This window comes from Aaosphaeria arxii, assembly GCF_010015735.1.
Source record: "Aaosphaeria arxii CBS 175.79 unplaced genomic scaffold BU24scaffold_2, whole genome shotgun sequence".
NCBI classification, from domain to species: Eukaryota; Fungi; Ascomycota; class Dothideomycetes; order Pleosporales; genus Aaosphaeria; species Aaosphaeria arxii.
The window spans coordinates 2,616,105-2,641,701 of NW_022983475.1; the positions used below are offsets into that span (position 1 = coordinate 2,616,105).

At 51.6% G+C, this 25,597-nt stretch overlaps 8 protein-coding genes across 8 annotated transcripts; 3 read left to right on the forward strand and 5 right to left on the reverse strand.

Moving 5' to 3' along the window:
* Positions 1–3,625: 3,625 nt before the first annotated feature.
* On the forward strand, positions 3,626–4,816 carry BU24DRAFT_406108 (mannitol-1-phosphate 5-dehydrogenase; the record flags this gene model as incomplete). The annotated part of the gene is made up of 1 exon (XM_033525746.1): positions 3,626–4,816. One exon carries the CDS (start codon positions 3,626–3,628, stop codon positions 4,814–4,816), a length of 1,191 nt encoding a protein of 396 aa, XP_033387780.1.
* Positions 4,817–5,020: 204 nt separating this feature from the next.
* BU24DRAFT_120483 (NAD(P)-binding protein) lies at positions 5,021–6,671 on the reverse strand. Its single transcript, XM_033520890.1, has one exon. It carries the CDS (start codon positions 6,224–6,226, stop codon positions 5,279–5,281), a length of 948 nt encoding a protein of 315 aa, XP_033387781.1. The 5' UTR covers positions 6,227–6,671; the 3' UTR covers positions 5,021–5,278.
* Positions 6,672–6,814: 143 nt separating this feature from the next.
* Positions 6,815–11,720, forward strand: BU24DRAFT_489411 (beta-lactamase/transpeptidase-like protein; the record flags this gene model as incomplete). The annotated part of the gene is made up of 5 exons (XM_033533640.1): positions 6,815–8,712; positions 9,908–10,373; positions 10,468–10,497; positions 10,559–10,770; positions 10,848–11,720. The coding sequence occupies exons 1-5, from the start codon at positions 6,937–6,939 to the stop codon at positions 11,718–11,720; spliced, it is 3,357 nt and encodes a 1,118-aa protein (XP_033387782.1). The 5' UTR covers positions 6,815–6,936.
* An 85-nt stretch (positions 11,721–11,805) lies between these two features.
* BU24DRAFT_419067 (uncharacterized protein) lies at positions 11,806–14,406 on the reverse strand. Its single transcript, XM_033527122.1, has 4 exons — positions 13,813–14,406; positions 13,100–13,743; positions 12,446–13,042; positions 11,806–12,370 (listed from the first exon to the last, which is right to left on the reverse strand). Exons 1-4 carry the CDS (start codon positions 14,194–14,196, stop codon positions 11,920–11,922), a joined length of 2,076 nt encoding a protein of 691 aa, XP_033387783.1. The 5' UTR covers positions 14,197–14,406; the 3' UTR covers positions 11,806–11,919.
* Positions 14,407–14,893: 487 nt separating this feature from the next.
* On the reverse strand, positions 14,894–17,981 carry BU24DRAFT_341480 (pyrroline-5-carboxylate reductase; the record flags this gene model as incomplete). The annotated part of the gene is made up of 4 exons (XM_033523277.1): positions 14,894–15,771; positions 16,764–16,765; positions 16,792–17,481; positions 17,539–17,981. 4 exons carry the CDS (start codon positions 17,979–17,981, stop codon positions 14,894–14,896), a joined length of 2,013 nt encoding a protein of 670 aa, XP_033387784.1.
* Positions 17,982–19,145: 1,164 nt separating this feature from the next.
* On the reverse strand, positions 19,146–20,158 carry BU24DRAFT_406115 (uncharacterized protein; the record flags this gene model as incomplete). The annotated part of the gene is made up of 2 exons (XM_033525747.1): positions 19,146–19,929; positions 20,025–20,158. The coding sequence occupies 2 exons, from the start codon at positions 20,156–20,158 to the stop codon at positions 19,146–19,148; spliced, it is 918 nt and encodes a 305-aa protein (XP_033387785.1).
* Positions 20,159–20,696: 538 nt separating this feature from the next.
* Positions 20,697–22,419, forward strand: BU24DRAFT_364926 (FAD dependent oxidoreductase). The gene is made up of 2 exons (XM_033524258.1): positions 20,697–21,173; positions 21,243–22,419. Exons 1-2 carry the CDS (start codon positions 20,964–20,966, stop codon positions 22,338–22,340), a joined length of 1,308 nt encoding a protein of 435 aa, XP_033387786.1. The 5' UTR covers positions 20,697–20,963; the 3' UTR covers positions 22,341–22,419.
* A 152-nt stretch (positions 22,420–22,571) lies between these two features.
* BU24DRAFT_489417 (Zn(II)2Cys6 transcription factor) lies at positions 22,572–25,561 on the reverse strand. Its single transcript, XM_033533641.1, has 8 exons — positions 25,095–25,561; positions 24,904–25,026; positions 24,557–24,840; positions 23,947–24,500; positions 23,622–23,895; positions 23,391–23,566; positions 23,159–23,339; positions 22,572–23,106 (listed from the first exon to the last, which is right to left on the reverse strand). Exons 1-8 carry the CDS (start codon positions 25,142–25,144, stop codon positions 22,616–22,618), a joined length of 2,133 nt encoding a protein of 710 aa, XP_033387787.1. The 5' UTR covers positions 25,145–25,561; the 3' UTR covers positions 22,572–22,615.
* Between the last annotated feature and the right edge of the window lie 36 nt (positions 25,562–25,597).

Here is a 25,597-nt window from a genome sequence, read left to right on the forward strand (position 1 = left end):
CCCCCCTCTCCGCTCCGCTCTATTGTATTGAGGAGTGTCCCGCGCGCTCGCGCTATTTATTGTGTGCGTCGTGCGTTTGCGCTTTTCCGAGGGTGGGAAAGGGAGGGGAGGGAGGGGGGAAGGTAGGCGGTTTGCGGAATGGTTTGAAGGAACTAATTAGAGGTAATTATGTATGCATGGACTGTACATGTATCAGTATGTACACAGTACAGTAGGAATGAATCTATCTATAGCCGTTGCAGCAATTGACAGGCTCGTCGGCCGTCAATCCGTTCGTCCGCCCGTCCGGTGGGGTGGTAGAAGGTTCGGATGTTTGATAAGAGGGAGCGTGTGTTCAGAGTGCTATAGACGGTGCGGTGCGTCGGCGAGTGGTGGCTCGGTGAAGCAATTGAAAGGTACCCGTCGATTCCGAGGGAGATAACCTAGGGAATACAGAGATACGGATGGACGGTAGACGGTGGAGAGAGCGTGAGGGTTAGCCTCTTGGTTAGTTTCAGGCGCGGGCGCGGCGCACTGCGTTGGTGAGGAGGAGGGGTACGTTCAGTAGGCATGAAATGACCTTGTGGGTTAGGTTAGGTTATTGGCTGGGTAGAATTATTGCATCATCGTGAGGTTATTGTTTCCTGTGGGAATTGCGATGCGGCGACCAGGACGACGACGACTATGTTGAGACCATTGATCTCACGGGAGCCGGACCGAGAAGTTTGGATTTGTTTGACACGACACCCTTGAATTGTGAGCGAGTGCATGGACGATTCCTTGGTTGTGGTGGCAGTGGTAGGTTAGGTTGTAGTTAGTAGTTAGGTTGTAGTTAGTGGAAACGTTGAATTTAGTTGTGTGTGAGGTTGTTCCACGGCCGAAAGGGCAAAACAGAAAGACACGATGGTTACTTTGGGTGCAAGTACACGGTAGGTTAAAGGTTGCTAGCGCCGTTATGTCGGGACATGTAACATGTTCGCTCTTTGAGGCATAGAACACAGTTGCGGGATTAATACCGAGATGGGCAGTACCGTAGTGGCAGTGCAGCACTCGTACGTTGGGTTAAGAAGGTTAATTGATGAGTTGGGCAGTGAGGCATTGAAGAATTGAGCGTTGAGAAATTGCATGTGGCATTGAGGCTCGCGCGCGGACGAGGGCGATTGATTGATTGATGAGGGGATTGGAGTTGTTTTTGGCTTGTGATTGAGGGACATGTTTGTATGTATTGTATGGGATGGGATGAGATGAGATGAGATCAGGAGGGGCAAGGGAGTGGGAGTGGGAGTGGGAGTGGGGGTCGTTGCTTCCGTAGTATTACCGTCATTAATACAGCAGGCGCCTACATACATACAGACACACTACTTTGGCTATCAACACAGTACTGTGTAGTATCATCACAATTGGCACAAAAAGGATAGAACGGAACTAGCATAATTATGATCATAATTCGTCGGCTCGTCGGTCTTTGATAGGCAATTTGAGGGTTGAATTATCTGGAAGTAGATAAGTATTGAAAGATAACTGAGTGAGGCGGGTGTTAGTTACCTGGTTAGTGAGCATGGTACGGCATGGTATTACGGCCGGCGGACATTTAGTAGACCAACCCTCAACACTTGGCGATAACTCGTAACGCGCAATTCCACCACTTTCTACGAGTACCTGCCAATCATCATCCTGCACAGTGCACAGTGTGTATCCAATTATTAGTTACTACCGCACTACATTTCCATGATGGCAATGTCATGTCATGTCACATTGAGGTTCGTTACGAAGTACTTTGCAGAGTTATCAGGTATCATGTCACAGGGAAAAGAAGTAACTCAGTCGCAATGATTGTGCGGAAGAGTGTACCGGTATACCTAACCGTTAACTACTGGACTAGCCAGTCGTAGAAGTGCTTCCACTAACTACGAGTAACTATCCAGCATGCCACATGCCACATGCCACATCCCATCGCATGCCTCCATTGCCTCCCATGCCCCCTCCCATGTCACATCTCACGATATCCACTCTGCCCACACTTTCCACACTGCCCACTCACCCACTAACCTCATGGGTAATGACCCGTTTCGGAACTGGGTGGCTACTAATCACGACTGTTCCCGTTGGCCCTTTCATAGGCCCATATCATCATCGTGACTGTCAATTGCCATTTGCACTCGCGGTTGTATACGGTGTAGTTAGGGTCGAAACTAATTCTATTAATTATACAAAAGCCTCAGTTCCCCCCGCCAATTCTGTTCCTAATCATCTCAATTCTTTTCTTTTCCAAACAACCTTCAGTGATACCCCATATTCCCCCCAACCAAACCCCCAACCGATATCCCTCGCCATCCTCCATTGCAATAATAATATTGCTTTTACGCGTACCCATCAGCTGCCCAGCGGGAATACAGCATTAGCCCTTCCATTCTCTCGCCATCCTCTTGTCATCTGTCGCCTGGCGCCCAATCGCTGTTCAGTCACAACCCATCCTTGACTGCGTCTGCCTGTACCTGTGCTTCCTGTCCTGGTACTTGCGAATCAATTGTCTCCTTTGCCCGTCACCGCTTCTCTGCGCTCTCGACGTCAATCGGAACTCATCCCTTCCTGCCTGCGGGGTAACAGTACAAGCAACACTACGCGCACATACACATACAGGGTACGTACATTAATTTCCTGGATGTCCTTTGTTTACGGTGATTTGGTCGTATCCATATCCAAGCGGCTACTGGTGGGTGTCAATTGGAATTCCCCAAGCTTACCACAATTACAGGCAACAAAGTAGGAATTAAATCTCACTACTACGACGACCTACTATTACTACTACTACTACTCCGTGCTCATACTCGGTCCCCTCAACAAACGCAAGAAGCCCGATACTCTACGTTCGGAGAGAAATCACGTCTAGAACACCTCTCTACTCGTCTCCCTCGTCATTGTGCCTCAATAGCAGCGACACTACTCCACTAGCTACATTCGCTCCCGCCTTTCCCCTCCACCTCCCCCAGCAGATCCTCCTCAACTTCCCCATCTTCCCAATAACTCCATACACCTCCAATACCAACAACCCACGACTCAACCACCAACCATCCACCACCCACGCTCAACACCTCACCCACGCACTCACCCACGCACCCGCATAACCTAGGTAAGCCTCAAACTTTCAGTTTTCTTTTCCTGCCTTTTCACTATTACGTCCACACCGATATTCTCTGCCCATGCGCACGCGGGTGTCTGATGACCTTTACCTGTTCTTTCTCTCCCTGGCTTCACTTTTACCACACTACACCACTGTTCACTAGGTACCCTACTCGTACCTTGCCGTAACGGTATCTCCTTTCCCCTTCCACCATAATCATCATCATTATTGCCCCACTATACAACATTTCCCGGGGCGTTGGTCGTGGTCGTACCTGCCTACTCCGCCCCCGACACAATACAAAACCGACCCTCACCCAGGCCTCCCGCCTACTCTGTCCTCTTTCTTCTCATCGTCATTCATCGGACATCTCACTCTTCCGCTCTCTGCCCATAAAACCCTCCACTCATCCACTCAATTCCTCTTCCAAACCCATATTTCTTCACTTCCTTCACTTTAATCTTCTACCTACCTACTCCAATACTCATTCCAATCACCAGTCAACCCCACATCCCACACATAACAATGTCTCCCACAAAGAAGGCTGTTCACTTCGGCGGTGGCAACATCGGCCGCGGCTTTGTTGCCGAGTTCCTTCACAACTCCGGATATGAGGTCATCTTCGTCGATGTGATGGATAGTATTATCAATGCTCTCCAGTCCACAAAATCCTACACCGTCACCGAGATTGGCGAGGATGGCGAACGCACCTTTACCATCGACAACTACCGTGCCATCAACAGCAAGCACGAGCTCCCCAAGGTCATCGAGGAGATCGCTTCGGCTGACATCGTCACCTGCGCCGTCGGCCCCAACATCCTCAGGTTCGTCGCCGAGCCCGTCGCCAAGGCCATTGAGGCACGCACACTCGATTACCCTCTCGCTGTCATTGCTTGCGAGAACGCAATCAATGCCACCACAACCTGGAGGGGTCACATCGAGAAGTACATTGAGGAGAAGCTCAACAAGGAGACCCTCCAGTCCCTCGACAAGCGTGCTCGCTTCGCCAACTCTGCCATTGACCGCATCGTCCCCGCCCAGGATGCCGATGCCGGCCTCAATGTCAAGATCGAGAAGTTCTTCGAGTGGTGCGTCGAGCAGAAGCCCTTCGAGAATGGCGGCAAGAAGCCCGCGATCGAGGGCATCCACTACGTCGACGACCTCGAGCCCTACATCGAGCGCAAGCTCTTCACCGTCAACACCTCGCACGCCACGGCCGCCTACTACGGCTACAACCGTGGCAAGCAGTTCGTCCACGAGTCTCTTGCTGACAAGGAGATCCACGACATCATCCGCAAGGTGCTCGGCGAGACGGCAAACCTCATCGTCAAGAAGCACGGCATCGACGCCAAGGAGCAGGACGATTACGTTGAAAGCATCATCTCTCGTATCTCGAACCCCACTCTTCAGGACAGAGTGGAGCGTGTCGGTCGTGCCCCTCTCCGCAAGCTCTCCCGCAAGGAACGCTTCATCTCCCCCGCTGCCGATCTCATCGAGCGCGGCCAGAGCATCGACAACCTCTTGGGTGCCATTGAGGTTGCTCTCCAGTTCCAGAACGTCGAGGGCGATGAGGAGTCGGCAGAGCTTGCCAAGGTGCTCAAGGAGAACAACTCTGAGGATGCCACTGCCAAGATCACCGGTCTTGACAAGTCCCACCCTCTCTTCGCAAAGGTTGCACCCATCGTCCAGAAGGTGCAGAAGACTTCTTCTTTGTAGACAAAGAGGGTGCAACACGTTAGTGCTCGGTCCGAAATACCACACTAGAATGGGCGAAGGTCGATCAGTCGACGGATGTGATTTCCAATTGGCGTTGCTGGTGTCATGATCCAGCGGAAACATGTGCTTTGATAGCGATGGGAATGTTTTATTATACCTAAAATCATGAAGAATGAGATAACGATTCACGCCATACTTTATTTCTGCTGTGATGTGCTGTCTTGATGTGATGTTTAGTCCAGTTGCCTTTGTAATATTCAACATAATGTAACGGACATCTTTACATTTATTGCTCTTAATTTATACCGTGAGGCGTCCCAGTAAGATAAATGATGTTGCGATGCCGTGAATCGAGTCTCCACAATAACGATGCTTCATTGAGGTAGCTTCCGAGATCTACTGCGATTCTCCACAAAATAACGCTCGCATCGCATCGGTTGACCCGCTCTCTCGCTCCCTCTTTTACCAGCCAGGCGGGCTCCGTCTCCTCGCCCACTCCTCAATCGTCGTCAACCTCACCGGCAGCTCCTCCAAAACCGCCCTCATATCCACCCTGAACGGCTCGTCCTCCGCCTCATTATAATACGTATACGCCTTAAACATCTGCGCCACGATCCTCTCACCCTCCAGTCCCCTCCCCCCCATCGTCTCCCCAATCCTCTCACAAAACTCCGCCACGCTCTGGCTCTCCCCCCCCATCTCCCTCCCCCCCCCCCTCCCCAACTTCCCCGCCAATTCCTCCAGCCTCACCGTCTCAGGCCCGCCCACATCGAAGTCCCTGCCCCCGAGCGCCTCCGCTCCCCTTGCAATCGCCGCGCCGACAAGCTGCGCAACGTCGTGGTGGCATATCCAGCTCACCCTCAGCGTCGGCTTATGGCAATACACGACGGTATTCCTGTCCCGTATCGGCGGGAGCGCCCAGCCTTCGAGAAGGTTGTCGAGGTACACGACGGGTTTTATACATATTACGGGTACGGCGTTTGGGGTTGAGCGGAGGATACGCATGATTTCGCGGCGGTCGTCTTGAGCTTTTATGTCCTGGGGTACCGTGGGGACGGGCATGGAAGTGTTGAAGACGATTAGGCTTACGCCGTGCGTGGCGGCGGAGGAGGCGATGTTGGATGCGGCGAGGAGGATTGGGGGGGACGGGTTGAAGGAGGTGGAGGGGAGGTTGAGGGATATTGCTGTTGGTTCTTGGGGGGAGGTGCTGCTGCGGATCACGCGGTCGACGTCGGAGAGGGAGGTGAAGTCTAAGGTTACGGATTCGATGGGTGTGGTGTTGGAGGAGGGAGGGGGCGTGAAGGTCGAGGGTGTGCGGGAGACGGCGACGACGGTGTGGCCGAGGGTGTGGAGGTGGTGGACTTGCGATCGGCCTTGGATGCCTGTGGCGCCGAAGACGATTACGCGCATTTTTGATGTCTTGCGAGGTGCTGTTCTGCTGTCGTGATGTAGGTACTTTTTCTCGCCGTGGGAAGTTGTCGTGTATGTTCGCCTGTAACGTCCGCGACAATGGTGTGTGAGGGAAGACGAAGAAGAAGCTGGAGGGGTTGAGGGGAATTTTCACGTTAAATTCGTATTCTTTTACGACGTTGGACTAACGTCTTCATTCTTCACCTTCTTCATATAGGTAAGGTAGGTTGGTCGTATGGCGGAACCGCTTTTCCGCATCTAGGTTCGGCGGGTGAGCGAACCCGTACTCGTAGCTCTTACATGGCCGGGGGATGTAGATAGAGCGGGTGAGCGAGGAGTCTCATGGGTTTTCGGGACGGAAGAGTCAGTGATACGTTACGTTTCTGTGTGATAATATCGTGATTAGAGGCCGTTGAGCGACGATAAGGTCAAGCAAGATGGAATGAGTTTTGGGTATGAGATCATGGCGGAGATAAGGTGACTAGCCCGGCGTTTGGGTTATCGATAAAGAAGACTTGGACTCAGGGGCGCGCGGGCCGCACGTGGCAGTGCAATAGTCCTCCCGTCAGCCTTATGATATTTTCAACTGTCCAAACGACCTACACTAGATTTAAACAATCAAGAGGAGGATAGGAAAAGGCATAAGGAGTACCTCTAGCAATTCGATTGGATCGTTCTATCAAGAGTAGGATTGGCGCTTCGATGGACCGATGCCACCACTCCGTTCCAATGACGAGGACAGCGACGCGGAGTACATCCACTTGCGAGGGCCGGTAGAGGCCAGGAACGACACCGAGATTGAGGACGAGGAGGCTCAATTGCTTCCACGTTCGGAAGAGCTAGACCATGAGGATCCTCCCAACCCAACAGTGAGGAAACGCCATCACCGTCCCACCGGCTTTTGGGCATGTTTCTACGGCCCGGATCCCCCACGGATACAGTCCATCAAACCATGGTTCCCCAAGATCCAACAATTCCCAGCGAACGCGGTGGATCGCTGGATGCCGTCACGCAAACGAAAGCTCGTCGCGCTGGCAGCCCTCTTCTTCCTCTGGCTCGCCATCCTCGGGACCGTACTCGGCGTCACTCAGCTACCACGCAAGGCCCCCGGCGGCGAGTACATCCTGCAACTCGAGTGTACGGACACGCTCTGGAGAGCTAAGAATGGGTGCGGCCTCGACGGTATCGATTGTCGTCCTTTTGACAAGGACAGCTTTTCTTTTCGATGTCCGGCTAAGTGTGCGGACGTCCAGGTGCTCAATCCGCATCCCGTTGGTCCTGTAGATATCAATTATCGTCCATTCGTCATTGGCGGCGGCGAAGATAGGATCTATCGAGGGGACAGTTTCATCTGCAGCTCTGCGATCCATGCGGGTGTCGTAAGCGATGTCAGAGGTGGTTGTGGAAGACTTTCACGAAAGGGCCAGAGAGACGTGTTTCCGAGCACGAAGAGCAATGGATTGGAATCTATCTCCTTCGATTCGTATTTCCCGCTCACGTTCCAGCTGGATGCTTTGCAAGGGGGCAGCTGTCCAGCCGATCAAAGACAGCTTTTGCTTGTCGTGTCGCTGGTCTTCACGGCGGTGTTGTCTGTATGCACTGCGTCGCCGCGTGCGCTATTCTTCACGGTCTTCATCATGATTTTCGCGCACGTCAGTCTGGTGTCGGATCCCCCGTCTGCGTCTCGTCGCAGCCTGTCGGTCCTACCTGACCATATCTCCATGTTCGCGAAGAGACTCCTCCCAGCGCTCTTCTGCGCCGTCGTGCTCTACCGCACAGTCGTGAGACGAACACTATCAGGCGTCGAAGCGCACGTCGAGAAGACACTGTTATGGCTCGGAGGCTTCTGGTTCGGCGCCCTCTCCAACTACACCTTTGACTGGATCCCCATCTCGCGGCTCACCGCACACGACCTCAACCAACAACCCGGCGCCAAACTCGCCCTCGCCATAATCCTCCTCATTCTCATCTTCATAATCCCCCGGCAAGTCCACGGCTTCTGGGTCGAGGGTCGCCTGCCACGCTACCTCGCCCTCTACGCACTCTTCCTCCTCGCAATCGCCTTCTCCCTCGCCATCCCCGGCCTCCAACTCCGCATCCACCACTACATCCTCGCCCTACTCCTCCTACCAGGCACCAGCATGCAGACCCGCGCCTCGCTCCTCTACCAGGGAATCCTACTCGGACTATTCGTCAACGGCATCGCGAGATGGGACTTCGACTCCGTGCTCCAAACCGCCGACGCCCTCCGCGCAGACGGCGCCTTCGGATCCTCCAAGCCCAACATCACGGCATACATCCCATCACCACTACCACCTGATGCTGCGTCGTGGACCGCGAGCTTCACGTGGGCGGCGTCCACCGCGCACGACGGCATCAGCGCGCTCGTCAACGACGTGGAGAGGTTCCGCGCCTTCTTTGAGGACGGAGATGGACCCCAGGTGTTCAATTGGACGAGGGAGAGTGCGTTGGAGGTTCCCGAGTATGTGCGGTTTGCTTTCTTGAGAGGGGGGAGGACGTTGGATTACGGGGAGGTGGGGACGTTGTGGGGGAATGGGTCGTGGAGTGTGCCTGACCCATCATGAAGGAAATTGGTTTGGATTATATTATTTCATATTTGGATGTGGTCACCTGGGAAGATTTTGGGGTGTATTTGGCGATATTATGGATCTGTTTGTAGATGATTGGTATACATATGCGTAGAGCTCATTGGTAGATCTCTACAAAATATCCAGAATATCTGTGTATGTTTCGTCCACATTTTGCTTTTGTTATCGTGAATGCGAGATATTCAACCAAGCAACAGGTAAATACGAAGGTACCTGGATAGGTCATATATCGGTACCACGGGAGCATACTCGGCAGAGTACATAGCGAGTACCTAGAGGAGGTATTATCGGCGCATTACAATCAACTGCATCTGATTGGCCGCGTAACTTGCCTCGAGTCCAGCGATCTATCTTATCGGTAATTAATTAACATTCTGGCTATCTCTAATTGGTAACTACACCTTTTATATATGCATATACAAGGTACTCGTACCCACGTAACCCCCATTGACTTGTACATATCCAAGTACGCGGGGTAGCGATCATCCTCATCAGCAGGCACACCGCCAGAGCCTCTGTCCTACCTTGGCAGCTCTATCATTGGCGATATTCATAACTACCTGCACTCTCGTCTCCAAATCATGGTTCCCTTGCTTCTGCCGACTCCCATCTCTCGCTCTCCGTAGGTAGGTAGGCAGGTCCCTTCGACCTCGCATGGTTCCGTCCGAACCATGAGGCATACGTCGCTGTCCACAGCAGCCAACGCACCGCGTCGGTGCTTATTACTGCCACTGCTGTTGTTGTTATCGTCACCGTACGCCCATCTGGCATCCGCTGCTTGTGTTCCCGACGTACCGACTTCCCTGCTTTCTGACCCGTTGGTATTGCTGCACCCGGCGGTCGTCGAGGCATTCGGCACATTGCATGCGAATCTGTCTGCGCTTTTTGTGAATACGACACGTGATGGGCTGAGCTTTGCTGTGGTGAGTATACGTTTTTTTCTTTTTCTTGTGTAGTTCTTGTCTGGTCTTTGACGGCAAGTTTTGTAGAGAGTTCATATATCCGTAATCCCCTGGAATATCTATTGTAGGATCTCATTTGTTCATAATCTGGCCATTCTGACCATGTCCAGGTACATGCATCCGGCCCAGAACAGGCCTTCACATTCAACCATGGCAATCTGAAGACGAACGAAACATCCTCAATCCCAGTAGACAATGACTCCATCTTCCGCATAGCATCCGTGTCGAAGAACCTCGCCGTCTTCTCCGCCCTGGTTGTGGAGAATAAAAGCAAACATCACCCCAACTTGACCGAGTTCTCACTCGACGCACCCGTCCGCCACTTTCTCCCCTCCTTCCGTCTCCCGGACGAGGACTGGGAGGATGGCGGGAGGGACATCACGCTGCGGATGCTGGCGAGCCACAGTGCGGGCCTGTCGCGGGAGAGCTACAGTACCGACTTCAATCTCGTGCTCAATACGGGGAAGGCCGATGCGGAGACCATCGGGGCGGCGTGGGCTGCGGCGACGCCTGAGGGCGTGATAGAGAGTGTGAAGAAGACCCGTTTGATGTTCGCTCCTGGCGAGCGGGCGGCTTGTGAGTTTCCCCGGCGAACCTCCCTTTTTCTGTTCTGTCTGTGTCTAAAGATGGTTTGTTTGACGTTTGAGCTCATGGATTGATTTGTGTCTAGATTCGAATGTCGGTATCTCTATTCTTGCGTGTAAGTGTTGAATCTTGATTCCGATGTGAGGTGCAATATTGTTATATTGACATCAATACAGCCGCTGTCGTATCTCACTACAATGAGATCACTGGTTCTGATAGCTCGTGGAGCCAGTTCGCAATGGATGAGATTTTTTCCTCACTGGACATGACGCACAGCTTCTTCGGCGTCATACCGGACGGATTGAGACCTTATATTGGTGTTCCTGGAGGCCCAAATTGGGCTGATCTTGTTGTTGGACTGGGATATGATCCCGCTGCTGGCATGTGGGTACGTACTGAGGCATTTCACCCATCTGACATGATTTCTGTGAAGGTTCCAGGGGGCTAATTATGACAATGAAACAGAGTTCGAGTAACGATTTGTCAAAGTACCTCTACAGCGTCTGGCTCTCTCCATCACCCTCAAAACTGATAACTCGAGCCCAGCGCCGCCGCTCACTGAAACCCAACTTCGCCCTCCCAGACGGCAAACAACTCGTCGGACCCGGCTGGGAGATCGACCTCAAGACCATCGACACCACCTCAAAGAGCTCATCCATACTGTCCGAAAAGACGTACGCATCCTTCGGCAAGGCCGGCGACGGCGGCGGCTGGCACGCCTGGATCGACGTGATTCCGAATCTCGGCTACGGCATCGTCGTCCTGTCACAGCACTCTGGCTTGGAAGACTATGTGCGCATCGTGCCGACCAGTATCAGAGACACAGTGCACGACATCCTGATCCCGGCGTTCGCCAAAGCCCTCGCATCGAGACTCTGCATGCGCTTCTCTGGACGCTACGCCGACGGCAGAGACTCCGGTATCTTCACCGACACCGTCCGCGGCTCAGATATCAACGACACCACCTTCGCCCGCCTCGAAGTCGTCGACCACATCCTCTACCTCCGCGAGCTCGTCGTCAACGGCACGTCTGCGCTGGAAGGCCTAGACAGACTTGGCTGGACCGAAAAGGACCAGTCGCGGTTCTGGTCGACGCCCGAGGGCGTCGTGCTCACGCCCGCGGAGGGAGCCGCCGAGAATGCGCAGTTCGGTCGCGGCGCGCAGGTCTGGAGGATGATGATCCCCGGGCTCGAGGTCTGCGATTGGTTCGACTTCGACGGGTATTCGGACCAGAATGGCTGGCCGTTGAGTAAGGTTGTGCTGGTGGAGAGGGAGGGCGGCCAGGTCGAGTTGCATTATCCGCCGTATGATATCGTGCTCACGAGGTCGAGTGGATGAGATTCCAGCGTGGGAGAGGTGTCGACCGATTGAATTCACCCCTGCTCTTGGTTTCGCATTGGTTTTATCATTTGATGGTCTGGATTTGAGATCATAGTCTTGTTCATTGTTACGAAGCGCTTTACGTAGTATCGATACCCCCCCCAAATTTCGTTAGATTGAACACATTTACAGAAAAAAGAAACCCCCGCCTTCAGCCTCAATGTTCACAGAAACTGTGCGAGTGTTTCCTCCACCAATCCGAAGCGGACTTATTGTTCGCCGTGCGCACCTCCATGAGCTTCAACCTGTGCTCCTCCGCCTCGCGCCGCGACATCGGCAACGCTCCATTCTCCGCACGGAAACGCTCCCTCACTATGTCCATGACTTCGTTCGGCAGCACGCCCTGAGTATCTACGTTTGTCGAACCCGCGCGGTCTTCCTTCTCCGCCAAAAGAGCCCTGATTTCGGCGGGCAGCTTGGCCAAGGAGGCTTCTCGTGCTGCGGAGTCGAGGCCGAACGCCTCGTCGAACCACCAGTCCATCTGTTGTGGGGGCACGTTGGCGGTCGAGATGATGCGCTTGTTGGGATCGACGAGCCAGAGGGCGATGAAGCGTCTGTGGCCGGGCTTTGTCTTGTCCTTCAACTCGAAGGGGGAGACTCTGTGTTGGCTGTCAAGGGAGAAAAATGTTAGTCAATGCTGCCATTGAGTGTAGTGTAGATCCAGAGGAAATGGGTGAACTCACAATACGTTAGGAAACGCAAGCAGTCTCCCCTGCTTCGTAACAACCTCCCCATAGTTCTGCAGGCACGGCGCGCTGCCGCCGCCCAGCGAGGTCCCGTAAATCTGCTCGAGCCAATGATACTCTTCCTGGCCGACGGAAATGTCGTCGTTCAGGTAGGCCGAAACTTGCATGCGAAACGCGAGGCTGCTGTCGGTGATGTTCTCGCTGTCGAGGTAGTACAGCGCCGTCGCGCAGATAGTCTCGTTCATCTGGCCCTCGATGTGCCAGCCGCCAGCTGGGAACTCTGGTTTCTCCGGCGTGAGCTCGATTGAGGCCATCTTGACGATGACTTGTAGTCCGGTGTCCTTGAACTTCTGGGAGAGGAGGTTCTCGGCTAATGGGGCGTAGTCGAGGTCTTCGAAGACGGGCTCTGGGATTTTGGGCTTTTGGATTGGTTTTCGGTAGTCTTCGATGTAGTCGGCGAAGTCGAAGTTTTCATCTGGGTTAGCTATCTCGACGCCCGTGTCCTGTGACTGCTCTATAGGGATGCCCTTGTTGTTTTTAGGGTCATCGAGCCTCGGGGGCGCTGTCCAGTACCAGTTGTCCTGGTTTGAATCGCTGAAACAAGATAAGCATATTGACGTGAATATAATGGAAACCACCGACTTCACTTACGTGGGATTGGTCGGATAAGGAAACCGTGATTTAACCCGTCCTGCGCCGACTTTCTCATTATAATTCTTTGCGAGACCGAGACACTGATCCCACATCGGAAGTGCGGTTTTGATCAGGTCTTCAATAGTGCGGTATATGTCCGGATGGCGGTTAGGATGAAGCCCATTGATGTAGCTTGTGAACTTCACAGAACTATCGTCCTGGAAAGCCACGTTGGAAGGTAGCCACTGGTAGGTATCAGACCAGAAGTCAGGAGGCACGGTGCCGGACCCAACTCCATAGCGAAAGCGGTCGTTCTCGCCAGGCTTCCACGTGTCTTTGGCGATGACTTCGCCCTTGCCCGCCCACTTTCTTATAGCATCACTGACGCCGACAAGCTCCTCGCGGACGATCAGACTCCGATCGTAGACCAAAGGGTACATGGACGGGTGCACTAGATCCTGTACCATCTCCTTGGAGTTTGGATGCCAGTCCTGGCTATTAGCCTGTTCTGCCTGCAGCTTGTTGAACGCTGCACGCAATGCGTTGTGGAGTTCAGGCTTCACAAATCCGTCGGCTTTGGCAACGGATGCGCATGCATCTAGTGTTGGGACTATACCCGTCTTCTCGTAATATCGTGCCTTGCTGCGAAGCTCTTGGATGCACTTCAAGATTTTTGTTAGAATACGGACGCACATATCTTCATTTCACCACCGACGCCCGCATTTACTCACACAATCGAAAGCATTGCCCGACAAGATGCCCTCCAGCTGTTCTAGGTGCTCAAGTCCCCATTCATCCCGAACGATCAGCTCCGTGTCGGACCGATACTGGCTCTTCGCCGCGAACGCCATCTTCCAAAACTCTTCATCCGGGATCTCCAGTGCCTCCTCTCGCCACTTGGCCACGATCTGCTCGTCGAACACCTTGTGGTACCACTCGGGTTTGTCTGTGAGTCGGTCCATGACACTCATCATCGCGAGCTCCCTGACCGGTAGGATGTCGGAGTCCGAGCCATAACAGCTGCCGTGCGCGCCGATGGGGTAGAAGCCATAGGTTTCCTGGGGATTGTGGCGCAATGGCAATCCAAGACCTGGGTACTTTGGAACTTCTGACATCTTCATGGGAAGTGAGGAGAATCTTCTTTGTCTGACAATTGGCTGCAGCCGTCCAAATAAGAAGCTTCCTGCTCGTGATGGCTAGCGACAAGAATCAATTCAAGTGATCGTCAAAAAGATTGGATTGGAAGTGTAATATAGAAGAAGGAAAACAACTGACGAGCGTAGTGGTGAGTGTCAACATCATGGACCTTGACGGCTTTTTATATCTCTAATTGTGTTGATTGAGGAAGGAAGAGATGCTCATAAACACTTATCTTGTCCTGGGTTTTATTTCAAGGCAACAGCATGCTGCCTTGAAAAGGCGGAAGCACAAGAGACAATTGTCTGATGTGTGAAGAGAGAAGGGACCATGTTGCTTAGGGGCACAGCTAGTGTGAGTGCCCAACGCGGTTAGCTCGTCTGTTTAACCCATGTAGCGAGTGGACTGAACCTTCGTGATTGGTATTGCTGCCTTTACATTTCGCCCGAATAGGAAACGGGAGCCTGGGATCAGATCACCACGGACAATTTATGCTCCGGGAACTTGGTTATGCGAGAATCGTTATTTCATATGAGGTTGACAGGACTTGTGCAATGCCAGCGTTGCTTGATACCTCGTACGAGTGGATTGTCAGCTGCAAAACAACCAAAGACCATTTTCAATGCCTGGAGTAATCGTACAATTGCATTATTCATTGTCTAAAGTTGAGAAGAACTAATGTCTAGTATCGTTAACATGTGGATTATCGCCGCCCATAAGTCTAGCAAGCGTAACAGCTTCCCTGAGCGACTTCCCCAGATGCCCACGCACGCCCGCCTCCTCGAGCACCATGAGCCCGCCAATGGTGCAACCCTCCGGTGACGTGCCCTGGTCCTTCAAAACGCCCGGGTGAATACCGCTCTGCAGCATCTCTGCAACGCCCTTCATGCTCTGGTAGATGGTCGACTGCGCGGCTGCCCTGGGCATGCCCACGGCGACGGCAGCGTCGATAAAGGCGTCGCAAATCACGGCGAAGAAGGCGGGCGTGGAACCCCCGACGGCAGTGAAGGCATCCATTAGTCGGGGCTGGATGTTGACAGTTCCCCCGATCTGCTTGAGGATGGCGTCTGCGATTTCCCTGTAATGGTCTGGGAAACCCTTCTCGGGCTCCTCAATTGCTGTGATGGACTGCGAGACCACGGCAGCCATGTTTGGTAGCGTTCGGAGGACCCAAGTCCTCTCAATTTGACTAGCCGAGCTGTCGGTAAAAGGTTTCAAAAGGTCTTCAATCTGTGCCCTCGTCCAGCCGGCAGCAATGCTGATGAGCAGTTTGCCCTTAAGTGCTTCCTTGATACCCTCCGCTCGTAGCGTCTCTTCCACATCGGCAGGGTCAACCCCAAGAACGACAATCGTTGACTCCTCGACGGCTGCTACATTCTCGCCTCTGCGAATTGACAGCTTCCCCGACTTTTTCTCGTCCGCAAACTGCTCTGATAACCTCTTCTCTGATCCCTCGCTGTGTACACAGGCGACGAAACGATCACAGTTTGGAACACCGTCGCCTCGTGACTGGGCTTGGAGGAGACTTTTCAAGATGGCGGTGCCCAAGTTGCCTTTTACAATTTTGTCAGCTTGATGATTTTATCTGTGTGCAGGCGGGGTAGAGATTCCATACCGCATCCGAGAATACAAAGTGTTTGGCTCGCCATTGTGTGGAGTATCTCTTTTCTCTTGTCTACCCTTCTATTTTCTTACTTTAAACTTGAATCCAATACTTAGGCGTTCGATTGTAGGGCCCGTATATGGGAAATTTCTTCCAAAGATGTTTAAATGCGAATAATGTCGTTCCCACGCAATCGTCACGTATGTTGTGCATCTGTATTGTATGGAGGAGGTGCCAAGTAACGGTCCATGTCCCGCAGTTCGGATGGCCAACCCGTACTCTTCGACCCAATTCCAGCTAGGCGTGCTAGGAAATCGTCCATATGATCATGACCACATCCTTTCGGGAGAGATTCCGGTTATCGATCTTCGTTCGAGATTGTCACCAATAACCAATATGTGGGGTATTATTCTTACGAGGGTATGTGTGATACCAATTGTGGGGTTCTGCCTTGTTCCATCATCATTGGGACGTTTCTTTATCTCGACATCCCAGACTGATAAGCAGCAGTACGATAGCATGATGCAATCAATGGGTGAGGGGCAATTGGCTGGACATAGATTTGCCGTTGCAAACCGAAGGATTAGATTATTCACACAGGAAGTGGGCATTCCGAGAAGGCAACACGCGTCTCATGTAGTTACGATGCAATGTATTTGTTCATGAGCATATCGAAAATATGTGTGCAGGACCGCCATCAACCCCCGCCGTGATGCGTTCAACTGCAATGCTAAAATGCGCTAACCCGATGCTGGATGGTCACCTTTAATTTGTCCCTTTTCAACCAATCAACCCTACCGTCCAACCAACCAACACCGTCCAAATATAGAAAAAGATAAACCCCAAGTAGCGAATCTAAGAGAACGAAACGCGTCTCCAGAGCTCCTTCCTCAAGGCTCTAAGCTCGTCCGTAGTCCTAGATACAGCGTCGCGGTTCTCGACGGCTCGCCTGAGAAGGTATCCCAAGCACTCTCCCATGCTTCCCCAGGTCGAGCACTTGTAGACGTCGGGTGGGCCCTGTCCGGCCTCCTTCTCCTGCAAGAGCGAGAAGCTGACCTCGTCGGACATGCCGTGGAGCTGTGCGAACGATACGGGGACTGTTGGCTTGCCCTCCCTTGTCCTCTGGAGGTAGAGTCGCTGTGCCTCGATAACGCTCTCCCTGTTGTGGCTGGCGAGGAAAAGGTTGACGGAGGGGAATTTGCGTGCATTGGGTCCCTGGCCACCGAAGTCGCCAATGTGTTGGCGAAGAGCGCCCTGTGCAATGGTGTTGTATGCGTTATCGGTGTCCTGCTTGGTGTCGTGGATCAAAGCCCGGTCGTCAGAGTAGATGTAAGCGCCACGGACGAGCTTGAGACCCAGAGTGAAGCCATCCTTCTCCGCCTCGGAGAGATGGTGAGCAAGTACGGCGGGGGTACCCTTGAGATAGGCCTGGTAGGTGTTGTAGATGACTGCATAGCCGTCACGGTTGAACTTGCGCATCAGCTCGAGAGTGACCCTAGCGATGCCCTTCTGGAAGTGCTGGGACTCGGCGTCAACGATGATCTTGATGCCGCGTTCCTTGCATCGGGTGCTGATCTCATCGAGTGCGTCAAGCATCTGCTGAGGGGGAAGATCGCCATTGTTGAATGCCTTTCCGACAGTGATTCCAGCGCCAGTAGTCCTTGGAGGTGTGTAAGTTTAGGTTTATTGAAATGAGATGTTTGTAGGATGAACTTACTTAAGAGCGAGCACGTCTCCCTCACTGATAAGATCGATAGTATCCAGTGTTCCCTTGGCCCATGCCGCAATTTCGGCATCGTGCTTAACTTCAGAGCTTGACTGTAGTTCCGACTCAGAGATGGAACTCGCTCCGTGGGATGTGTTTGTGCTATGGTCGAAGACTATCTCTTTTGCGTATGTGAGAATGACGCCCTTGAAGCCAAGGTCTTTGAGTGCTCGACAGGTTTTGCGAGTGCTCTGTTCAGACTCTCCGGCACAGAACTGGTTGTATAGAGTCCTCTTCAGCAATGCATGGAGCACTGGGTTCCGGTCGACATCAAAGAGATATGACCTTCCCGGCTTTGAGAAAAATGCCAGGAGGGAAAGAGATGGCGAGAGTAGAAATCGGTTGGATGAAATTGTGGCGATGAGGAGTGATCTCAGGAGCATGCCTGTGGGCATGACTGACAGGGGGAATTGAGCAAGATGCTGAGCGCTTGGAGCACTCTTGGTCGAAGACTCAGACTGCATTCTCTCCACCTTGATGCTTGTTGCCGCAGTTGAGTTCAACCGTATGCCGCCAATCATCACACAAGTCTCTGTGGACATTCCCTTCTTCAACGTCCTCCGTAGCATAACATTTTTCATGGGCGAGGCCATGGCCATATTGATGTGTGGTAACCTCTTTACAGTCTAGGACAAAGGTTCAGATAGACAATGCTGTCAAGATTGGAAAAGGACACACCGGTATCGATAGAGAACAAGTAATTGGAGTTGGGAAAGATAAGTGCAGGATGATTGAACACTGAGAGAGATATCAAATAGAACTTAAATGTCTAAACATCATCCCATCGCATTGTTCCTTTTTCCTGGCCCCTTCCCCGCTTCCCATAATGGACGTGGGGATGTCTGTCCCCCGTGACCTCGTGAGCGTAACCGTTCATCGGGCTGGTTGCCGATTCGGTCAGCCAGAGCAATCGTGAAGGAACAAGTGGAGGGGGAAATGCTCTATTGATCGATGTTACGGTTTCGGTAATAATATCCATTGGCGTGCAACGAATCAGGAGTGAATGGTCAGGTGCGGGGTCTCGTTCTATGCCCGGGTAGCTGCGGGCTAGATGAGACTCGCCTACGCTTCCGTTATCATAGGTGCATTCTGGACCTTCTATGTACGACCGCCGTTATCGCAATGTACCTTAGTACTTGGAGTTTGATTTATGTTTGGTAATAATCCGATGTATCAGCTTCCAATGTTGGACTTGTAGTCTCGTACAGCATGCACACTTATCAGCAATAGTCATGGTGCTACAGAACGTTGTATCACTTCCATGCGATAACAAATTTATCAAACCTACCAGTCAGACAAATGCCGAATGGGACATGTGGCCCCTTTATAGCAGAGAATCCTTCGGCATGTTTTGTTGGCAGGTGTTTGTTGTAATGAATGACTGTCCTACAGTTGCTTTGGTAATTGACGATATCAAAGTGCGATAGATTGGTAGGTCGTAAATAGTTCAAATCAAAATACTTTTCATTCTTTTCCGCTTGAAATCAATGCCTTCCTATTAGAAATGACCCTGTGAGCCCGCTCTATCTATGTAAATTCGCCAGACGCCATACAATGCTTTACTCAGAACCAAATTTCTCATGAAGTGCAGCTCGAAGGTTAATATTGACAATACACCCCACCCCAAACGCTGGAATGATCCGACAGCATCGTAGAAGCGTGACGGGTCCTAGATTACTCCTGATCCTTGATATTCGATCACTGAGCTGGCTTTGCGAGCAACGGTAGAGATCTAAACCAAGCAAATGGAATGGCGTTGCGACAAGCTGAGTCAATACTGGTACTCCAAGTTGCGATATTGCCTCCTTGATCCTCGGATCACTGGCGACGGAGGTAGGGACAGACTCGGAGAGAATTGGTGCCAAAGTGAAGGATCCAAAGATGGTGAGTGCGTCGCGAAAGAGGAATGTCGCACCGACTATCTTGGGAACTCGTCCAGGCTTAACCACTGGGGGCTTTATGGAAGATGTTGCCGCAGCAGCTTTCACGGTGGCTGTCGCAGCTTTTGCTGCTATGGAAGGACTGGCTGGCTTCGTAGGGGCTGAACCGCCATAGATCTGTACGAAGCGAACATCCTTCCACACACCTAAGGGAACATTGACTACACATGTCGAAACGAAGATTATGGAACGATTAACCATATCATCGACATGTTTCATCAATGTTGAGGTAGTAGTCTCAGCGACATTGGCGGTGACATATGTCGCAGCATAGAGCGTCCAAACGATGAAGAATGGCTTTGCTTGAAAGAATGCTTTTGGATGACGGAAGGTGCATGCTAAATGCCTTTTCAAGGTCGGAAGCAAAGGGTTCTTGCTTGATGCAGCATTTTCGACCACAGCCCTATGTCGAGAAATCAACGCGTGCTTCCTGACGAATAAAAGACACACAATAGAATGGTCGTAATCAGAAACGCAGGAATATATTGTTCGACTAACCTGTCAATAGCTGTCACCACAGGTGCAATGAGTGTCGCTGATAAACCAGCAGAGATCAGATCTGCCCCTATCAACGCAGGAAGTTTTATATTCTTCCAACCAGCAAAGGGCTCTTGAATTACTTCTTGTTGCATATTGAGTGGAACGATAGATCAGGAGAGAGACTCTTCGCAACGCGCAACTTGCAACTCATGTGAGTATAATTGTTGCCTCATCGGAATATCAAACGTGCAATATCTCTATTCCGTCTCCACCTTAGTCGGGTCGTAGTTGCAAGATCTCGGAGTCTGGGGAGCCCGTATCAAGGCTTGTATCTTGTGACCACTGGAGCTAAACACCCGGTATGGAATGGAATTCTATTTTTTTTTGTCTTTGCTTTTTAGTGGAGTGCATGCGTATTAAGCACTCCGTTCTCGGATTCATGTTTGGTTGTGGGAATAATGGATGGTTCTTGGGAACGGCAGTGCTTCCGATGTGTGTTACAATCACGATAGCAGGCGTCAAACCCATCACAAGACACCACGGACGTGGCATGACGCGGGTTAGCGAAGTGATACCAGACTAGGGTCTCCACTGATTCGCCGTTCGCGATTTCTCGAGATGTGGAGTATTATGACCCAATGGTGCCAATCTAGATCCACCTTGCCATGATTGCTGCGGTTACGCTAACTGTGGTTCTTTCGTTCCAAAGGCTTCCCTAAGCGCATGCTGGGATGCCACCGATTCACCGCCGGGACCCCTCCCGTGTCATGCCACGACCCCACCAATGTAGCTCTCTCGATTTGGAGCATCGTAATATGTTGAAGAGCTTCTAATCATAACTCCGAGAAACTATTTTACACTGGGGTTGCTGCAGCTGTTTCCTCATCACCGATTTCGTTTTCCTCTCAAGCACATTTAGACTTTTCTTTCATCTGCACATCTGTAGTGACAATCACAATGGGAATTCCTTCTTTTGAGCCCATTGCCATTATTGGCGGAGGAGCTTTCGGCCTTTCCACAGCTCTTGAGCTCATCCAGCAAGGATACACAAATGTTACTGTTTTCGAGAAGGATGAAGAGATTCCTTCGCGCTGGTCAGCTGCGAACGATCTGAACAAGATCGCCCGTGCCGAATATGAGGATGATTTCTACACAGATCTGGCAGTGGTAAGTTCCCATTAGAATGTACAACCTTTTTTTCAAGGGAATCCTTAACTTACAATTGTCGATTCGCAGCAAGCCCAAAATGCCTGGCAAACACCTTTGTTCGCTCCCCATTTCCACCGTGTCGGTTTCCTCAACTGCTGCTCTGGGGCTGCTTCTGCGAAGGCCGTTGACACCTGCAAGAGGTTCCAGGCCTCTGCGGAGCGACACCCCGAGATGAAGAAGTACGTAAAGACGATCAACAGCGCCGACGACATCAGAGCCACGACCTGGCAATTCACCGGCGAGCTTCCTGGCTGGAAAGGCTATCTCAACCTCTTTGACGGTTATGTGCACTCCGCCAATGCATTGCGATCAGTCTACAAGAAGGTGCGCGCCGAAGGCGTAAGATTCTTCCTTGGTGCCGATGCAGGTGCCATCAGCGAGATTGTCTACAAAGATACCCCCCAGGGCAGGAGAAGCACCGGTGTGAGGACGAAGAATGGCCGATTCCACCCAGCTGCGCTCGTCATTGTCGCAGCGGGCGCCGCAGCCACCACCCTCGTGCCTGAAGCCGGCTCAACCATTGTTGCAAAGTCCTGGTCTGTAGCCCACGTTCTGTGCACCGATGAAGAGACATCTGCCCTCCGCGGCATCCCCGTCACATACGCTAGGGATCTTGGTTTCTTCTTTGAGCCCGACCCGAAGACCAACCTGCTCAAGCTCTGCCCCATGGGAGGAGGCTACATCAACACAGACCCTAAGACTGGTCTCTCGCAACCACCCCAATCCCCAGCTGAGAGCTCCTTCTTGCCACCGGGCGACGAGAAGAAGTTGCGTGAGCTTCTTCGACAAACCCTCCCAGCACTTGCAGACCGACCGTTCGTGAGGAAGTCGTTGTGCTGGTTCGCCGACACAAGCGACTCCGACTTCGTCATCGACTATGTTCCCAACACCTCCTCCACAGTCATGTTCTTGTCCGGTGATTCGGGACACGGCTTCAAGCTGTTCCCTATTGTTGGTCACTGGGTGAGGGATCTGTTGAAGGCATCCGACAACAAGCAGAGCATTACTCGATGGCAATGGAGGGATCCCAAGAACCAGAAGGATGCTGGAGATGTCAGCTGGCGCGTGGGAGATGTTACTGAGTTCAAGGACATTCGCCCTGTAGCTGGCCCTGCGAAGTTGTAATTCATAGCATCTGGCGTTATCTTTTTATTACTATTATGATTATCATCATGAGTCTAGAATTGATTTCATTTCTACGTTTAAATCATGTTCCAAGCACCCTCATCATTGCTAACTTGAGGTTAATGACGTCTTTGTGTGGACCTAACGCAAGCAGGCTACTGTGCTCAATGCTAAACAACAATATGTATGGATCACAAAATATAATATAACCTGAAGCACTGAAAAAGTTGGCAGAAATTGTACTTTAATTTAATTCTTTTATTGGTGCTACGTAATTACACCTGGTTCATATCCATAACCGGCATGCTATCCATGGTTGCAAAAGACAACCAGTCAGTACCCTCGATATCCATCGATTCTGCAACTGCAAGAATCTGATCAGCCGTCAAATCATCTCCATACACGTTACTTTCGTCGCTGACACTAGCATAAACAGGCAAGCCATCTTGTAAGTGAACAACAGACCTCGGGCCGGGATCGTCAGACTGGAAAGAAGCCGGGGTGTGTTGCTGCATTGGGGCATTCCTTGGTGGTATGAATGCGCCCCCCGCCAACGATTGCGATAGCATCTCTTCGAGCTTCCGCAACTCGTTCCGTCGGAACTCGGCTATCCTATTTCCGCCAGAGATCATGGTCTCGAGGAAAGTGAAGGCTTGTTCTACCCACGACGGTTGGTTCTCGACCAGGCTATGGTCAACAAACCATGTCACTATCAGTACCATCGTTGATACAGATAGCGAATCAAGGTCCCATGGAAGAAACGTTTCTGTAATCGCTTATTAGTTGAAATTTTGTCTTGATCATAACTGTCTTCTCACCTAAGAGGCCCTGGTCCATCAGACTTCCCAACATGGTCAATATCTTCAGAGCGGATTCTACAGCTAGATGCAGGAGGTGACGGATCTTATTCGACCCGACCAAAGAATCTGCTTCACGAGGAGCCTCGAATCTTTTCTTCAGACAGCAGAAGAGAAGAGGGCGGGTTGCTATGATGATTGACTGTGGCTGTCAGGATGGTAGCACAGAGGCTGGGGAGTAGCGTCAACTAACCTGATAATAAAGAAGATGTAGTTGGGCAGGCATCCTCGAAATCCCTCCAAATCTTTCGTCCGGTTGCAATGGAAATGAGTGACGAAGCTCTTCTGCAGAGGAAGCTATATCATCAAGCACAGCCTTCATACTGACAACGAACTTTCTTCGTAACTTTCCTTCTCTACCATAAATGGCTAAGCCAGACAAGATTAGTCAAGGAAGGCGATGCGGAGAGGGCATAGACTCAACTGGTATATATTGTTGCGAGAATACGCGCAAGCTTGATTTGCATGTTCAGTGCAGCAGTCCTATGTGGGGAACCAGGATATATCGGCAATTGGCATGATATATCCTCATCCTTGATTGCCAAAGGGAGCCCCATCAACGAACTCATCTGTCGATCTAGGACGTAAATTGTCCACCATATCTTCCGACATCGCTGGACGTATTGTTCTCCAAGGTATTGCGTTGGCATATCCGTATGCATGCCGTTGCCTTGTGCTACTCGCATCGCCTGTCCTATCTGGAGGCTAGTCAGTCTCAATATCCCAGGTTGCTTGATTGATACACTCACTGTCATATGGGCAGCATTTCGCGAGTCGAGAGCTTGCAAGTAAAGAGCCTCGCAGCAAAGAATTTCAGCCACCTGTGCCGGTTCTTGACGGCACAGCCGATTGTTATCAGGTAGGAGTTGAAGGGCACGAGCGAAGAAATCGGCGCCAGGTGGTCCACTCCGCCGACTTGCGCTGTTCTTGTTTTGTACAAAGGTCTTACCAAAGGCCATTATTAGAAGGAAATGAATATACCACAAGCTCTGCTTGGCGGTCGAAGTATCAGGATCAGAATAGAAATTGTGTAAATTGGTCATGAATTCATCTTCATCGAATAGATGAACCAGTTGTGCGCAGTGAAACTTCACAGCGTTGATGAGATATATGGCATAGTCGATTCCAGGAATTATAGGGGCTGCGCCTTCTGGTAAAATAATAGGTGCATCGTAAGGTAAATCGTAGGCAAGGCCATCGAAGAGAAGGTCAGCTCCAGATAACGGTGCACTATAGACGTATTCGTGAACCAGACTCAGAACTCGTCCGTGGAATGACCAGTTGGATGAGGTGCCTAGGTAGACTAGAGAAGATTAGAGACCCAGCAAGGACGAGACACGTACAACTGGCCAAACTTACATGGTCGTCCGCTGGAAGATGATAAGAATTTTGATGGCGTTGAGGTCAGGGGGTTGGTCAACTCAGCGGCATCGCCACCGGTTGAATTCCTCCTGCTTGAAGAGTCCTCGTTGGTATCATTGCGAGGCCGTGCATCATCTTCGTTTGGCTCGTCGGTAGACTCAGTCTCGCGATTCGCACCCCCAGAAGTATTGGCTTCAGGGGCTGGATTCTCCACAGGAGGCGGGTTCGCACTCATGGTACGCTCCCATCGTGCCACCTTCTCCTGCAGATCGGAAAGATATCTGCACTCATTGTAAGTTTACAGATGTGCTTATCAGACGGAGACAGGGACTTGAAGAAATTACCCTTGTGTCACCAGGACCTTGTTATCTCGATCATCGAACACACAAGTCATATTGCGTTTGCTGCAACTTGCACACGGCTGTAGGCCTGAGCACTTGATTTTCTGGCGTCGACATCTTGAGCAGCTGTTGATGATGTGTCACAGACATCAGTGATTGTCTCCGGAATGCACGGAACATCGCAAAAAACTTACGCATTTGAAGATCGTTTCGTTACCCGCCGGGTCTCGTTGGAGGTAGCCATTTGGTAGTTGATTTAAAGTGTTTGAAAATTACAACTGTACGGTATGATGGTGATAAGGAAAAGAAGAGAAAAATGAGCAGCGGTGCGTCCGTCTCTCCTGCCTTAGCCGGGCGAGGGGCCCAAAGAAAGTGTCACCAGTAAGTCTACTAACAAGAGAGGATGTCGCAGTAGATGCAAGTTTGCGAAAATGTCCCCAGAATTCGTAGTCGGAGTGAAGTCACATCTCCACAGCAAGTAATCAGTAGACTGAACAGGATGAATACGAGTTCCCACAATGCCAAGGCGTCTATCGCGAAGGCACGAATTGGTCAGTGCCAACCAAGGCGATGACAATCAGTATCGTCAACCGGGTATCAGTAATAGTGTTAATCAGTGGTATGTGCGTGCTGCTTCACTGCGTGCGGGGAACTGCGTGGGCTGGCCTTGTGATACGAAACTGCGAAATCGCTGGTT